We start from the raw sequence: 18,140 nt of genomic DNA, 5'->3' as shown, positions 1-18,140 counted from the left end.
AGGTACCAGGGGAAGGAAGATGGTGACCTTCTTGCAGATGCTCCAGGCTGACATAGAAGGGTGGGGAGGCAGCAGAGAAGTTCTGGAATGTGGAGGGAAGCCCCAAGAGGTCTGGAAGGGTTACTGGTATGGAGGTTGAACCCAGCTCTGTGCAGACCACTGACTATTAGGATGATGAGACTGTGGACAGTATCACAGCAGGCAGGCCCCCCACTGGGGCTGCTGGGCATACTCAGATCAGAACACAGTCTGAGTCTGAGGAGGAGTCTATCTCCTCTGAGCATTGGGGAGCTGAACCCATTTGTACCGAGGAGAGAGGTTCCAAGTCTTGGGAAGAGGGTATCAGCCAAATCATTGCTGGCTTGCCCGTAGATGCAATCCTACATAAAGGTGCCACAAGAGTAGAAGTGGCTGGTACTGAGCAGTGCTCTGAGGCTGGGCCGGAGCATGTGGTTCTGCTATCAGTACCGTGCAAGGCTCTTGAATCACAGGAGAAGTTGGTACTGACAAATTAAGCAACTCTCAGGTTGCCTCGAAAGCCTGAGGTGTCAACAGCACTGGAAAGCGCTCCTAGGCTTGAGGTACCACTAGGGGTACCAACCCTTTGGGAAATGGTCTCAGCTGACCCTTCCTGACTTTTTTGAGCGCACCTCTGAGTTCTTGTGAGCACTCAGTGCTTCTCTTTGCCGGGTGGTGGTATCAAATCTTTATTAGACTCATGCAGTCTCTTCTTAGGCTCCTCTGGCAGAGATCTGCCTGAGGACTCTGTCAGAACAGGAGGAGCACTCAAGGAGACTTGGACATGCTTGGAACCCATTTGGAATGGGGGCAGGTTCTGAGGATGGATGGAGTGCAGACTCCATGAGCAGACACTCGCATCTGGCAGCCCTTCCCTTTTTCCAGCTGGGACCCTCTACAAGTGTGACATTTGCCACTTACATGCGCCTCTCCCACAGACTTAAGGTAGGTGGGGTATGGGTCACTCACTGGCATAGACCTGTTACATGAACAACAGGCCTTAAAGCCAGGAGAGGACGGCATCAGTCTGGTACCAATCCCAGTACCCAATCAGGCATCAGCAACTGTACACTAAAAAGACTGTATTCCAAACTTATCCCTAAAACTAACTATTTACAGATATGCTATACAAGACTATAAACTAATGTTACAGGTACTATTTACACTAAGGGAGGGAAGCTATTCCTCCCCTTTATTCGGCATTGGTGAGGCCTCATCTGGGGTAGTGTGTCCAATTTTGGGCCCCACACTACGAGAAGGATGTGGAAAAACTGGAAAGAATCCAGTGTAGGGCAACAAAAATGATTAGGGGGCTGAAACACATGACTTATAAGGAGAGGCTGAGGGAACTGGGATTATTTAGCCTGAAGAAGAGAAGAATGAGGGAGGATTGGATAGCTGTTTTCAACTACCTGAAAGGAGGTTCCAAAGAGGATGGATCTAGACTGTTCTCAGTGGTACCAGATGACAGAACAAGGAGTAATGGTCTCAAGTTGCAGTGGGGGAGGTTTAGGTTGGATATTAGGAAAACCTTTTTCACTAGGAGGGTGGTGAAGCACTGGAATGGGTTACCTAGGGAGGTGGTGGAATCTTCTTCCTTAGAGGTTTTTAAGGTCAGGCTGGGGTGATTTAGTTGGGGATTGGTCCTGCTTTGAGCAGGGGGTTGGACTAGATGACCTCGTGAGGTCCCTTCCAACCCTGATATTCTATGATTCTATGATTCTACATGCCGAATCAAAGGTGGCAGCTTCAACAACAACCATTACTTGCGGTAGGAGGGAACTGAGCAAGGATGGGGGCAACACAGTCCTTTATACTTGTGTGCAGTGGCATGAGGCACCAGAGGGCGCTCACGCTGCCCTGATAGGTTCTGCTAGGGGAAAATTCTCCAACTGTGCATAAGATGTGCACGCACCCAAAGTGGAACAGACGTGTGCAGTCACTCGAAGAAAAAGAACAGCATAACAACATTGCAATGATGATAGAGGATAATGGGTTTTAATTTCTCATATCATCAATGGTGAATTAGTATGGCTGAAAATAGTTTGACACTCATACCTTGCAAATGCAGGATCCTATGCAAGGGTCATCATTCAAGCTGCCTTTCACAGAGCAGCTACAGGCCATACAGTCAGGATAACCCTTGTAACCCAACGCACATCGACTGCAGCTTTCACCTGCATAGCCAGTCTTGCAGTGGCAGAATCCAGGGAGCATGCCTATGGAAAGTCAAAGAAAACACTAAACCCACATATGTATTGATTTATCTTTATTATGAGTTATTTGTACTATGATTGCAAGGATTGGGGCCACACCTGTGTTCAGCATTGTACAGGTATAAATTGTGTGCACAGAGCATGCCCTGAAAAGCTGACAATCCTAGGGCCAGTGTGCCGCTCTTACTCCTATTGAATAGCACCTTAACCCAACAAGACATCCCCCAGAAATCAGTGGGACTGCTCCATGAGTACTACTAAATGTGAGGGGTGGGGGCAGCATCTAGGTCTCATTTATCCCACACTGTCTGAGCAGGCTTTACATTTAAAATAAACAGCTGTCATTAAGATTTAGCATTACATATACAAATACGTGGGCAAAAAAAAAAATGGCAGCATAACGGAGTCTCTGATTCAGGAAGCATCCAACCCCTGGAGCTGTTACAGGTTGTTTAAAAGCAAAATTACGAGGAGATTATTTATTTCACCCCACAGTAGAGTGCCTTGGATGAAGAGGTGGGTTGATTCAGTCAAGGTTCGCTGTCTAACTTTTAGAGCAGTGGACTGGGAGTCAGGTCTCAGAGGTCCCAGCTCTGCCACTGATTTGGATGATTACGGACTGAACCATTTAAACTTCTGTGCTTCAGTTTATCCACTGGTAACATAGATTACCGATGGGCTAAAGAGGTCACTGTTTAATCTGGCAAATCTTTGCATGGATTATGGCCTTTCAAATCCAAAACCAAGGGTTGTTAGGGTCAGAGCTCTATTTTATCCATACCAAAGGTTGTAGCTAGGGTATGGTTTCATAAAAGATTCTGGTTCTGGCCCTTATCTATATTGAACATAAACCTATCACACAGGACTATTATGAAAATCAGTGTTTAATAAGCACTTTGAGAGTCAAATATTAAAATGTGCTATTTATGCCAGAAGCATCATTATTTACCTTTAGAATTATCAGTGGAACATACTAGGACAGTAGGAAAAATACTGCTATTGAAACGTACGGTATGATGGTCATAATGGGAACTATACAATAAAAAATAAATGTTTTTACTGAAACAATTCCAGATCACTTGGGAATATAATTCTCCAACCTGCTTTCTGATCTATCCAAACCTCATTATGCAATTTTCTATAGTATCTTCTTGTAGCAATGGCCAATTGTTCATTGTACCAAATATATAAAGTACTCCTGCACTGGGCCAGAGAGAGACATTTTAATTATTATTCATACTCAATAATCCTCAGCCTTGACATACCCAGAGTGCACATCCTGCAACCTCCATCTCAGTGAGAAGCACTCATTACTAGCCTATACCCCCAGTCATCATCATCTTCCCATTTAAATTTAAGAATTATAACCTGTTTATTGCTTGGTGTGCCACATGCTTCAGAAGCAGATTTCCATTTTACATCATGCAAACAATTTCTCCTTAAACAACCAGCCAGCTCCTCTGGAATGTGTTTCAATATATCTAATCTGTATTCATTCTGATTTGCAAGTATATAGAGAAATTTCATTGGAATGGATCATGTTTCTCAGCCTTTCATTCAGACAAGAAACAGACTCTTTTCAGTTTACAAATATTCAGGTAAATTGGCTTTTTTCAGTTGCTGTCTTGGATGAGAGGTTTTTTGCTATCTTCACTGAAATAGAGATTCTGTCAAGGTAGCATATTATGGGCTCAATACATAGTACTTCCTTCACAACTGGCTGGGTACAATATCTTTTTTTTAGTACATAGGGTTTCATTGAGCTAGTGAACACATATTCAAGACAGAAATGAACAGGGATCTGTAAGGGAAAAGTTTGGATCTGTGCCTAGCTGTTACAGTGATGCTTGCAGTATAAGAGCTGTTGTGACAACTGGTCTATAACTTTTGCCTGCTTAGGAATTTACCATGGAAAGTAGGTCATGTTATTTTCAGTAAAACATGTTATTAACAGGTGCAAGAGAATCAGACAGAAAAACTAAATTAGTCAAAATGTAATAGGCCAAGTTGATATGATTCAAGGACTGTGTTAAAGTTATACTTGTTAAAAATAGGAGACGTGGAATCAGAGGTTAATGAGCCAAAATTGGCATATCTGATATTAGGCCTAATTGGAGGTCAAAATAATGATGGGATGGGCTATTCCACTCGTAACTCCCTTTTGGGGTCCTTAAAAGAAAGAGATTTTTGTAGGGAAAGTACAAAAGAACAAAACGGAAAACAGACAGAAAGAACAGACAGACTCTACTGGAATGAGCTTCGCCAGCATGGCTGCCACCTCCACCTTTTCCTGGGAACCCAGCCCTTCATCATCCTAATCCTGATCAGAACAGGCCAGAAAGAGAGGGACCCAGGTGACATTGCACCCCTACCAGCTCCAGCTGAATCCCAAACTCCACATGGGATTACTGCTATTATCATCCTTGATCCCATCTAAGAGACTATCAAACAAGACTTCTAAGACTTTAACAACAACAGCACCACCAGCAGTTCTAGGCCCAAAGAGTTTACAATCTAAGACAACAGGCAATGAGTAACAAATAACTGGAGGTAATAGGGGAGTAACGATAAAGGTACTGTGAGCGGAAATGTGATTATGTAGCCTAGTTGTATGCACAGATCGTTTTGAGTTTGCTAATTTTAAACATATATAAGATAAACTATCAGAACTATAAGAACTCCCTTACTGGCCCTCTAGCCAGCCATCACAAATTGTCCTTTCCCATAAGCATCATAGTAGAAAAGGAACTTGTGAAGGGACTTCAAGGAGGAAGGAAGAGTGGCTTTACAGCCTTTTTCAGTGAGGGTGTTCTGTCCTTCTGCACAGACGGCTTCAGGGAGGGTATTCCATGAATGAAGGCTGGCATGGAAAAAAGACGGGAGGAGTTATTGGAAATGTGGACAAATGGACAACAGAGGCTGGTATCATTGGCAGAATAAAGAGTTGGAAGGCAATATGACAAGATACAAGAACAAGTAAGTAAGGAGGGACAGAGGTGTTAGAGACCTTAAAGGTGAGCGGGGTGGGGGGGTGAGCCTGTATCTGATATGGTAGAGAAGACAGAGCCAGCACAGAAACTAAAGCGTGTTCTAACATAGATGGAGCTGAAAAGGGTTGTCAGTAAGGAGGAGCTTCCGTCAACCTAGGAGATGATGAGGGTCTAGACAAAAGGTTTAATGGTGTGAAGAGAGGGGAAAAAATGTCAAGACATCCAGGTAGACATGTTAGAGAGAAATTGAAATATGGAATTGGATGGATTGAGACACTAGAGAACAACTGTGGAGAAAGATGAGGAGTGGATCAACGATGAAGTTCTGAAGGACACCACCAGAAAGAGGAAAAGGGGAGCAGCAGAACCTATCAGAAGAAAGACTGGTGCAATGACTACAGAGGCAGGAGGAGAACCGGGGGAAGACAAGAATCACAAAAGCAAGGGAGGATAAAGTTTCAAGAAGGACATATGGATGCAGTTACTTTGAAGCAGCAGTTATTTTGAAAATCCTGCTCCGCACAGTACAAAACTCTGTAGAATGCCCCCTACTGTGGTTAGTTCAGTAGGTAGGAGAAATAAACTGCACTGTGGCTGACAGCTACCTGGAGACACACATGCATGTGTGGCACCACATTTCTTTAATTAAGGCCTTCTTCTCTCAAAGTGATAGCCTCATTATTTTACTAAAGAGACTGAACATCAGCAGTAGCAGATGTTTGAATAAAAGGGGTCCCTTTTAATAGCATTCGGTTTTTTAAGTCCTTCATCTATAACCTGTATAACCTATAACCTGTGCACTCTCATCAACAGGTTTGCTAAAAGACATCACATTGTCTTGCTGTGTCTTTTCTAACCCTGGGAGTCATGTTCTCTTCAGTTTCTACACAATTTCCTCTTAATCTGTGTGATATACTGTTCCTTTCACTTCTGTATTAATCAGGCTCTATCATTCTATCTAGAATCTTTAATCATGTTATTTAACTGATGTAATCAGTACATGGCTGATGTAGTAGATTTTGTACCTCTGGGCTCTGTATTTATAGCTCTGTTGTGCTTTTTTTATGTTCCATTGAATTACTTGGGGAAAAAAAGATCACTGGAGTATCTCTTATCAATAGTGTACAATTAGTCCAATTAAACAAATCTCTTAAAACCTGACCTTGAAGTTTTGCTGCACCCCAACCAAATGTCAACAACAAAAAAACATTGTTTCCAAGCTACAAGAAAGCAGCATGTTCTCTATTTGAAGGTGGCTCTTACAGAGAAACCAAGGTGAAAAATTTATAATCCTACAGTAATAATAGAGATGGTAGGTAAATGTGACATCTTTCAAAGGGACTTTTCCTAGTTTTGAAATGCAAATAGGCACTCAGAAGAAAAGATTAAGGTTCTGCTTTATTTTAATCTCTGTCTCTGAAAGAGAAAGCTCTCCGCTCTTGGCAAGAGGACTAGAAAATCCTTTACAAGGATGCAACTGCATGCTGTGTGCTTCATGCATGCATCTTGCTTCCCAGCACAGAATTAGGAGACATGCTATAGGCTGAGTTTGGGGAGAGGTCTAGTGTGTCTGTGTATTGGAATGTCAGTATCTACTATATTTCAGAGAAGCCTGGAATAATGGGGAAAGCCAACATAAAAAAGTTCAGTTGGGAATATTCTTCCCAATGTGCACATGCCTGCTGGCTGCAAAACTGAAAGATAGTATGAAAGAATGCTGTGAGAGCACAGGCGGATTAGTGACCATGTGAATGAATTAGCACTGGTCTGCTGTGAGGGCTGGCTCAGTGAAGGGAGATAATTCAGCTTTCATTTTAACAATGTTGGTCACAATGTTTAGCACTGTAACTGTAATGTAACTGTCAGGGATCTTACCTCCTTCCGCATGTTTCTCATCCTTGACACAAGTAGCATGTAAAGACCCAACTGGATCACAGAAACATGGCCGGCATGGGTTAGGGTCATCTGGTAATACCTACCAGAAACAAATACAAGTACAAAAAAAAAAAAAAAAACCAGTGAGTTTCAAAGCTAAATCTTACCTTTTAAAAATTAGAAACTGGTACATAAATTTTAAAAAACAACCAAAAAAAAAAAATCAGGATCGAATCATGCTGTTAGGGTTAGGGTTTGTTTCAAAAACTGAAACAGCATTGTTCACTCAGTCTATTAGTTTGTTATTCAGTCTGCATGTTAATCTTAGCAAATTTTTACCAAAGAGACGCTCAAGTAATTGAGGCCCCAAATTTAGTTTATTAAAGGAATAGAGTTGTATATAAACTAATGTTAACAGAAATGTTTTTATAATTTTTTTAATTACAGGGAGTGAAAGCATGCTTTAGTTTTTAAACCTCTTTGGGTTTCTAGTAGCTAAATTCTGCAGCACTGTGATAATGAATGAGAAGCATGGATTGAAACTTATTGTAAGTGGAGTAGTTCAGTTACACGGTCCAAGACGAGTGAAAAACAATAAACTGCAGGATAAATGAAGAAAAGTGAACACTAGACAACTGAACAATTTGCTTTCACCTTCCCTTTTCCCATCTTAGAAAAGGAATCACAGACAAGACCCACATTTTATTATAACAGTATGCAGAGAAATCTAGGTGTACATATTCCATCATTCTCTTTTTCCTGTGGGCAGCAGAGGATTTATATGGAAGGGGATGGAACTTATATTGATTATGACTGGCAAGTGCAATCATATTTCCCTCTGTGAGTACCCCATCATTTTGGGACCCCATGTAGCTGTTCGTTTCAAGTGTCCTTAAAGTCAGTTGACCTCTACTTGGTGTTGCTTGATGAATTGGGCACAAGCAGTAAAGAGCTATCATGTTGGTTGTAAAAGCTTATTAACACTTCCATTCTGTGCCTGATCCCCAATAACTCAGGGGACAAGACCCAACACAGATTGAACCCTGTGTATCCTCACCCTTATTCCAAGATTCAGCATTTTGACCATTGATAAACCAACATCTCTGAACACGGAAAGCTACCAAAACCACACTGAACCTTGAGAATATTTTCATAGTCTTTTTCCATTATTAGGAAGAAAGAACATTCTCACAGTAAGACAAAGAAGTTAGAGTGGTATTTTCAAAAGTTCCTAAGTGACTTAAGAGCACAATTATTATTGACAATCTATGAAACTTGTGCTCCTATATGTCTTTCATGCACTTCTGAAAATACCACCATATGACTTGGGAGGTGAGAGTTCTATTCAAAGGCTGGTCATACTCTTTCTTTGTGACCTTGGACAAGTCACTTAGCCCTACATTTTCAAAAGTCTGGCCTTCCTACTCTATTTTCAGAAGCTTGTCCACATTTTCTATACTCACAATTGACTGTGGACACAAAAATTACTAGTTGGAGAACTGCTTAAATTTTGCTCCAAAATCAGTTTAACCATCCAGCTGCTGACAAAAGACCAAAACTCTTTCTTCTACATGCTTTGAAGACAAAATGCAACCTTGCTACATAGGGGGAATTTTTAATTTTTTTCATTTGTTGTTAGCCTCCATGGTAGTAGAGAGAAGATCAATCAGGCCCAGTGGCCAGACTTTGCTGAACTGAGGGCCACAATGATAATGTACCAGGAACCTCCAGGAATCCAAGAGGCACATCTAAACAGAATAGAGAGCAGCTCTCTGGATCTTTAATACAGAGTGAAGACAGCTCATGGAGATAACAGATCCCAGTATGCCATGCTTCTTCTCATGGCCTCAATTCAGACTGAGATGGAGCATCATCTTCTAGAATTTATGGTAGCATTTCCACAGACCATATCTCTCTCTACTGAAGTGGAAGGAATCCCCAGGATATATTGTAGAATTTTGTTGACTATGTCTGGTTTGCAACTGCATTTTGGCCATGCCTGATAAAGGTCAGGTGATGCTAACAGATTAAATATAATATAGCAGTACTTCTAAATCAAAGAGCTTAAACCAATTAGAGATTCTCCTTTCTCCCAATTTCCTCACCACCCCCAACAACTACAGCAATATCTCTCTGCTTTCTGAGAGTGTATGTTGAAATTCTCTATGATGCAAAAGCTGTGTTTGCAGGATTGCATCCTCCTTTAATTCAAACTGAAGTACTAGCTGGAGGCCCTGACCTTAAGTACATTTCTTCATATCAACACAATTTGCTTTCATATTCCTGTGAACATCTACTTTACAGATTTCCAACTGTGAAAGGCGACTAGTTGGCTGTCAGAATTAGAACTTAACCTTCATAAAATGGCAATCAAAAGTGTGTCTTCTCTACTTAATAAGCTAACTCCCCACACAGAAGTGATAGCTTGAGCTACTTAGAAGCGACAGCAGAGCATACTTTACCCCTTTTGGCCTGAAGTAGCCATCAGTGCAGGTCTCACAGTTTATGCCTGCAGTATTGTGTGTACAATTAATACACACTCCACCCCCAGTGTATTCTCCATGGATATTCAAACTCCGATTTCTGTCTGCAATATTCTGATCATAGTAACATTCCTTAGTCTTCCCATGACAATTGCATTCTGAAAAAGAAATAACTGTAATAGCAAACCTCACACCCAGGCTACAGACATGCAGAAATAACATTTTTACTGAAGTATTAACAACATCCTTTCATCATTTTGACATCTGTACCATGAACATGCTACAAGATACAAGGACTACAAAGAATCTATTGAGATGTTAAAACTGTTAGCAATATTAACATTCACCAAAGCTAAAAAGGAAACTTAATGGAAGTACTTCATCTACATATAATGCGTGTTGGAGATGGTCACAACAAAGACTTTGAATCCACACTTCTTCAAATTTCAGGACAGTTCAAATTTGAATCTTCAGATCCAAAATTGCCCCCCCTTTGGCTTTTGTCCCAGGCTGGACCCAAAATTACAAGAGGACAATATTCTGGTTCGTTTCATGAGATTTTCACTATTAAAATGTGTAAAACAGTCTGCAAGATTTCAGTACTATTGAATCAACCCTTTTTTCATGATTTGGCCTCAGACCCCAAACCCTAGGCTCAGCTTAACCGGGATCTAAACTCCACCTCCCTGGCCAACCTCTAATATTTTCATGTGTGTTATAAACGAGTTTGGTGCCTGGTTTGTACAAATGTAGAATTTTGGTAATTATCAGTTCCAAAATTTAATAAAGAGGAATCCCTGAGCCAAAGCCCACTGAACTCAGAGGGAGTCTTTCCATTGACGTCAGCATGCTTTGGATCAGACTCTGTGGGCTCGTCTGCACTATTTAGGTACATCCCTGCACCTAAAGGGCTTCAAAGACCATTAGAATAAATGCATCTGCACTCCTGTAGCCATATGAACACTCATGTACAGTAGTATTACATTTTAATAGGTTCAGAAATTAAGGTGCTTTGTGAACATCAGTGTTAACTATTATTATTAGAGATAGGAGAAATTCCAGCTTTTTGAACTTTGTTTTCATTCCAAATCAGAACGAAAAGTTGAATATCAATATTTTCCAGAAAACGTAAATTTAGAAAAAATGATTTGGAAATATGAAATTTCATTTAGATAATGTTGAAACATTTCATATAAATATATAAATATCTTAGTCAAAATGAATTGAAATTAACCATTTTTACCTTATCGAAACAAAATGAGAAAGTCAAAACAAATTGTTTTGATATTCTCCTATTGAAAATTTCACCAAAATTGACATTCTCACAAAACATTTTAATTTTGACAAAACTCTATTTTTCGGTGGAAATCTGTTTAACCAAAACTTTTTCAACCACGTCTATTAATTATATGGTTAAATATAGCATAGTGGATCTAAACAACATGTGGTTTACATTTACAATCACTTGCAAGTGTTATTTTGAAGTTAAATGAATTCTCCAGAGGCTTAAGGACTAAATACTACTCAGAGTGACCAGGAGTTAAGCTAACACTTTTTTATTTTGCTTTGCTTTTTTATAATTTACCTTCACACTCAGACTTGACCAGGAATGTCCCAGCTTGCCAAGGCTTTTGATGAAAACCGGGACAGCAATGATCACAACTGTCTCCACATGTGTTGTGCTCACATTCACAAGTAGATCTCTAATTTACATTAAAAAAAAAAAGAAAACAAAGTACTAACACAGCATGATGTTATAACAAAGCAAAGACAAGAGCTTTGAGACAGGTGGAGGTTAGGAATACATGCAAACCAGTCCACCTATGACTGACAACCTCTCTTATATTATCCGGTTTTCTTCAATGGTCCTTTACAATCTATTCATCATATTTTTATAATGATCTTAAATATTTCAGACCTGTGCCTTTCCAGCAATACATTTATGCAAATTACTGCAAGCAAAGTGATCTACAACGGATTACAGGTATATTTCATTTTTTTTTAATGTATTATAGTTTTAACACAATTCAGACAACGAATATTTGCACAGTGGCAGAACAGGGTACTTCACCCCACTGCAATTGACATTAAAAAAAAGAAAACAAAGTATTGCATAGGCAGAACATCGAAACAGAATTTTCTGGAGAACGCTTTCTAATTCTGCAATGTTACCATCACTCTTCCAAGGCAAGCCTAATGGAAAGGCAGAGCTCTAGGGTTATGATTGTAGTCTGACAGTTGTTCTTTGAGAATAACTGCAGAAATGGTTCAGCATTTGTTATGCAGATCTTATGAAAAAGGCCTATAAGAATAAAACCAACAGGATTCTATAGAAATTACTCAGAACTATAGATATTTTTACAGAATGAGATTTTTCGAGAGGGCTTTTGAAATATCCTATTTCACTGTATAGCAGGGATATGATTTTCTATTAAATTCTATAGGATGGTTCAGAATCCTATAGAAAGATTATCATTTTCTATTAAATTCTACAGGACTTCTCCATAAGGGAAAGCTGGGTGCGATCTCACACTGTTGAATGCTAGTAGCATTACAGATAAATTCAGCAATTTCATTTTAGTGTTAATGTGTGCATACATGTGTATGGAATTGAGAAGAAGCTGGAGAATCTGCCTTAAACTGAATTCCTTGTTTGATTATGTTCTGATAGAGCTGAACTTGAGTGGAAAGCTAAAAATATAGAAAAAGAAATTATAACCATTAAATTGGTGATGTTTGTTTGTTTGTTTGTTTGAGAAGAATCATGATGAATACCATGGAAGGAATAGAAAGACTGAGGGCATTCAGTTTCCAAAGCTAAATCATGTAACTTCCTGTCAGTGCTGGAGAGTTTCCAGAATGAATGGATTTATTCAGTCTTTTTTTTTTAATGAGAAAATCTTTCACTGTTACTGTGATGGTGGATTTCAAAGTCCACCATTCTGACTGCCAATGTTATTTCACCCTGACACAGGTGTTGGTTATATTGTCTAAGTGGGGAACAGACATCAATTCACAGAACTCTGTCAATGGGGAATATTCGTTCTCTACACCATGAATAAAGAGCCTAGAAATATACGTACGTTAGTTGCTGGATCCAAAGGACAAGCCTTTGCATGGCCAGAACAGATACACATGCCTCCAACAGATATATCTTTTACAGAATAATAATACTGTAAGACAAAACAGAGAAGGAATTGCCAAATGGATTGCAAGCTGCAGGTGGCCAAGTACTGAAACTGCTTATTTTATTTCCTTTTTATTTATTACAAAAACAGCAGATGGTATGGTAGGTAACTGCTTCCTGAACATCAGATTCAGGCCTCAGTGAAAAAGAAAAGGGATCAAATTCTCTGCTGGTGTAAACTGTCATTGCTCCATTGAAATCAGAGGAGCTGCACCAATTTATACAGTCTAGAATGTGGCTCACAGTTCACATACAGCACACAGATATAGAAAACATAAAGGCTAAATATTCAGAACACAAAAGAGCAGGTCATATATGTCGATTTTACCCCTGTGACGGAAGAAAGCTCAGAACCCATGGTGAAAGTACACTAACAGTAATGGTACAAAATCACTCAGCAAATACATACTATGTGTTAAAGGAAGAACTGTTTTTTATTTTTTTTTTAAACAAATGCTATGTAACAAAGGCCTTTAGTCATTTCAATAAGGTAATGCTTTCACATGCCCCGGACAGTGAGAAGCACAGTTAAAATCTCCTGCTGGTCTGCAGATTTACCTGATAGGAAATGGGGGTGGAGAGAAGGGAGAGTTCCCTATCCTGATTAATGTACTTATGGTCTGTCAGTCCACCCACTGACCATTCCCTTCCGATTTTGGTGGGGATAAATGGCCCAGACAAAAGCAAGGAGTGCATCCATGGTGGTGAAAGAATACCTGCAATATCCTTCAAATAAACAGGCTTCAGTAGGCCTGAAACTGCTTATATATGGGGGAGATTTATGGCTGGTCTTACAGATCCCACACTAGATCCCCCAGATGCACGTAACCATGCAAAACTTAATTAGCAGTAGCACTGCTGCAGGAGATTCACGAGAAGACTGACGACAAGGTCTGGCTTGGCAGGGACCTCTCCCCCAGCCTAATTAGATTGAAAATATCCCCTAACTAAGCTGAACACTCCCACTCTTCTTAGTCTTTCCTCAGATGGAAGTCTTCACATTCCTCTGATATTTGTCACTGCCTGTCTCTGCACACCTTATATTTCTGCCATATCCTTTTTGCGAGGAGGGAGCAGAACTGAACACTGTTCTCCAGATGAGGACATACCACTGCTTTACCTAAAGGCATTATAATAATTTCAGTATTACTTTCCATTCTAACATTTTTAAACCACTGGTGCATCATGAACAAAACTTTTTCACTGAGCTATTGCAATGTCTTTTTTTATGAGTAGTTACAATTAATTTTAAACCAGCAAAATATATGAGCAGTTCAAATTATTCCTTCTACTGTGAATTACCATGAATTTGTCAAAAGCCAATTTCAGTTGCCATCTTGTTGACTATTCACCTAGTCTGGTTAGGGTCCACTGAAGTGCCTCACATTTTTCTATAATCTTGGCTAGTCTGTGTAATTTTGGGTTATATTAAAATTTTCAAATTTTGCTAATTCATTACTCACCCCCTTTTCCAGGTCATTAATACATTAAACAATAGTAGATCTAGTATGTAACTGTAGGGACATATTTAAAATTGTCAAACTGTTGCCATATTGAAAATTGACCATTGTTGCCTAACCTTTGTTTTCTGCCATTTAGCCTAAAGGTTACTCTAAACATATGTCAGCCAATATGGCCCCAAAGGGTCTGTTGGGGCAGCAGGGAATGGGTGGGTGGGTGGGATACAAGGGAATAACAGTTATGCCCTCTTTCCCCTGTCCACACCATCTGGATGCAGCTGCCATAGGTAGGAAATAGTACAGAAACCAAGGTGCTAGTTCTAGCTACCTGTGGATCCTCCTACTGGTGCTTGAGCAGCACAAGGCGGCCTTATCTAGATGATTCAGTTGTCAAGCCTGCCTCGTTTAGATCAGCTGTGCATCCTGTCTTGAGATATGAGCAATTAGCTTCCAGACTATTACTGTCTACAGTTAGGAACTATTAAAATAAATAACACTCATAGCAATGGAAGAATCATTGTTCCACCTTAAAGACATATTGTCAGTAAGTGGGGAAGGGTAATCAGATTTTGACCTCAGGGATTTACAAGGTTTATTTTCCCCTCACAAAAATTATTCCAAGTCTCTTCCCCCGACCCCAAACTCTCAAGTTTACCTAGTTGCCAGCTGGTGTTCACACAGCTGGGAAGTTTCCTACAAGCACTAGTGTAACACCGGACAAAGTCCTGAAACTTTAGCTACCAGATGGAATATGTCTTTGAAATGACAACATATAGAGTAAAACACTAAACGATGCAGAGATGAGAACGAAAGCACTGCACGCCTCCTTTCCTTATACACTAAAACATGTTTTAAAACGGATATGAATAATAATAATGAAAGAAATATCTTGATTAAAATGTTAACGCCAGTATGATCCAAAGGATATTGAGGAGATGGCATGAGGGGCAAAAGACATTATCTGACAACAGTCTCCTGCAGATCATCTGTACAATAATCCCACAAATCTTTACAGCCAGAGTAGCACTGCTTCTGGTTCTTCACGTTAATAACACCATTAAACTAAACATATAAACAAACTTTCCCTTCTGCTGAGGTGAAAAAAAAAAAGACTGAAGAAAGGGGAGCTATTTATTTGCCACTGGGAGTTTGACAGCAAACAGAAGCTATTCATATTCTTCCAAGATTTCCTGTGGTGATCAAAGGCAGATACAATATTAGTAAGGATAGTTCAGCATCTATTATACAGTTCTATGCCTTTACCAGAACTTACCCTCCTTGTAACTATGTGGTCAATTTCATTGGGATCTTTGTGTGCAAACATCATTAAATCAGCATTCAGTGTCCGTATCCTCTGAAATCTCAGTCGAATAAAGCGAGCTGAGGTGAATTCCAGCAATACTTGGGAAGGATCATCAGCACTAGGTCGTCCATTGATCAGTGATGTGTGAATCTAAAGACAGAATTATTGAAATGATCAGATTAAATGAATATTGCTTGTGAAGATGCCAGCAAATGTCACAGTTATGGTGTAAAACCAGATAAGGAGGCAGGAGACCATGTACTATTTCAAATATTTTCTTTTTTAGAAAGCAAATATCCCCCTGCCTCCAAAAAACTGATTTATTGTATATTGAACAGCTTCTAGAACAACTGGCTCCAACCAATATATAAATCATAAATAATAATATGTCCAAACCTAATGCAGATAAATTCTCCTGTTCTAGACTGACCTCCTATTAAGTCATTGGGCAAGAAATTTAAGAAAAGGGATTATGCGGGAAGTGTTCTTGGAAAAGTTCTGCCAGAAGAAAACATCACATGTAATAAAATACCATTCTTGAGCACTTTGTGGAAAACCAAAACATTTTACTCTATGGTCTGGAGTGTTAACTTTTGATTGGTGTATCTTTATTAGATGATTTCTTGAGGTCCCTTCCAGAAACTACATTCTATTATTCTATTACTAGCTGATGAACAAAAAGAACATGACTCCATTTTCAGATCTCAGATTGAATACGCAGGGCTGGAGTGGAGAATGAAGGAGTTGTAGCAAAGTGACCATGATAGGGTTAACTAGGTTGCCCAGAGTGTTACAGGATAGAGCCTTGCTTCACTCATCCCTGACTTCCTTTTGAAAGTAAGAGTTTTCTCCCTTCCACACCAAAGTTCCCTCTAATTTTTGACAGGCCATGTGCGCAAAAAATTTCTTCTGTGCAAACTGTTGTACTTCTGTGCAAATTTCTGTGCACACGGTGTTTCGCTGTGTGCCTGGGGTTTAGGATCTGTGTGTGCGCGCACACACGCACAATTTAGAGGGAACAGTGTCCCACACACACTTTGAGGCAGTGGAATAAAGCAGCATATTCCTGCCTACAGTCCTGTGAGTCAAGAGTTTTGTTTTGTTTTGTTGGACTGAGCACTTGCTTTACAAAAGGATTTATCTGTATTATTTTTATGACTATCATATTCACCTGAGTTCATTTGTTTGATATAATCCTGCCTGACTGAATGGAATTAAATCAAAGGATGCTGCCAAAGGGGATGTAAACAGGGAACAATAAAATGACCAAGATCAGTTACCACCAGAGAGCATATCAAGGGATCTTACAGAAACCATGGGGGACCTATTTGTTGGGAAATGACCATTTACCTGTCTCCAAGCATGCTGGCAGATTAATTTTTCTCAGTTCTGAACCTATGATCAATGGGGCACTAAACTAATAAAGAGCCTGAGCTTGAGAGAAAGGAGGTGTGAGCAAGCAGCAGCTGTTCAGTGGGAAACATGAATGAGAGAGAGAGAGAACTGCAGAGGAACATGCTTCCAGTCTGTCTTTTCCAGCTCAGCGACAAAGTTAACTGGGCTAGGTGGTAACTGCTGAAACTTGCAAGGGAAGGATAAAGTTTAGGTGAGACCAGATACCTATAGATTTTTGTTGTTCAAACACTTCTCTGTGCCTGCTGTGTACTTTTGGGTGAATAAACAAAACATTTGGAAAGAGAGAGGCTGACACCCCGGTATCTAGTCAGAGATGGTAGAACTGTGGGATACCACCCAGAGAGCGGTGAAGGTAGCAGAACCTGTCACCTGAGTGATACCCTTGAGAGGGGCTGTATAAGATGCCACTCAGCCTGTAACTGTGACAGTATGCTGGGAATGGGGGGGGGGTTGTAGCCTTGTGGGAAGAGTGCAGAAAAAGTGCCTACAGGAGAGACTGGGGGAGATTACCGGTGCCCCTGAACATTACAGCTGGCAACTAGAAATGACACCTTTTTACTTACAAAAAGGCCAAGTTGAATCTGGAAGTCATTGTGACATGGACATGGAGCCCCCATAATGGTAGTTTTATAGAATGCTTTTTCAGAGTAAAACTACACTTTAAAAGGCTCCATGGGTCTATCTGCCAGGAACCCATCTCTTCTGTAAGCTAACACAGTAACAGTAATGATTTCCATTTATGCTGTATCTTTCATACAGAATGAACATTAAGAACTATATAATCCCATTTTAAATCTATATACGCATCACTTTACATACCCACTCAAATGTAGCCACCTCTTTGGTGAAATGTGGTGCCTGTTAAACATTGCACACCAACACTACACCTCGGTTTCGGAGAATAAATGAGGAGTATGTTATCAAATTGAATGTGTAGGGGGAATTTAGGTAGGCAAAATGTAATTACCCAAATAATTTCTCCTTCTTTTCAGCATCTGTGAAGAAATCATTAATTTCCCCCAAGAAACATTTTAGAATCTCCATTAATAGTGCAGACTAAGATGTTCCTACTTCTTAGAAGAGATCAGAGTACCTAGGAAACATTTGCCATTAAATCAGGAATATGAAGCTAGAATTATAACTATGACTCATTTAAATATGTTTTTTAAAAAGAAGTTTCAGCTTTTGACTA

At 39.9% G+C, this 18,140-nt stretch overlaps 1 protein-coding gene across 2 annotated transcripts in view; it reads right to left on the bottom strand.

Annotated features, from left to right (window-relative positions):
- The window catches only part of LAMA2 (laminin subunit alpha 2), a 456,646-nt gene that overhangs the window by 255,846 nt on the left and 182,660 nt on the right, over positions 1–18,140 (bottom strand). For both annotated transcript variants that reach the window (XM_073337269.1, XM_073337270.1), the window contains exons 5-10: positions 15,503–15,682; positions 12,666–12,755; positions 11,168–11,285; positions 9,562–9,740; positions 7,100–7,199; positions 2,077–2,237 (exon numbers count right to left, since the gene is read on the bottom strand). In XM_073337269.1, coding sequence (XP_073193370.1) covers positions 2,077–2,237; positions 7,100–7,199; positions 9,562–9,740; positions 11,168–11,285; positions 12,666–12,755; positions 15,503–15,682 — 828 coding nt within the window. The remainder of the gene's footprint in view (positions 1–2,076; positions 2,238–7,099; positions 7,200–9,561; positions 9,741–11,167; positions 11,286–12,665; positions 12,756–15,502; positions 15,683–18,140) is intronic.

The sequence above is a fragment of the Lepidochelys kempii genome, chromosome 3 (genome assembly GCF_965140285.1).
Source record: "Lepidochelys kempii isolate rLepKem1 chromosome 3, rLepKem1.hap1, whole genome shotgun sequence".
NCBI classification, from domain to species: domain Eukaryota; kingdom Metazoa; phylum Chordata; order Testudines; family Cheloniidae; genus Lepidochelys; species Lepidochelys kempii.
Note: the sequence above shows the minus strand (reverse complement) of the source record. Positions and strands in the feature narration are given on the sequence as shown.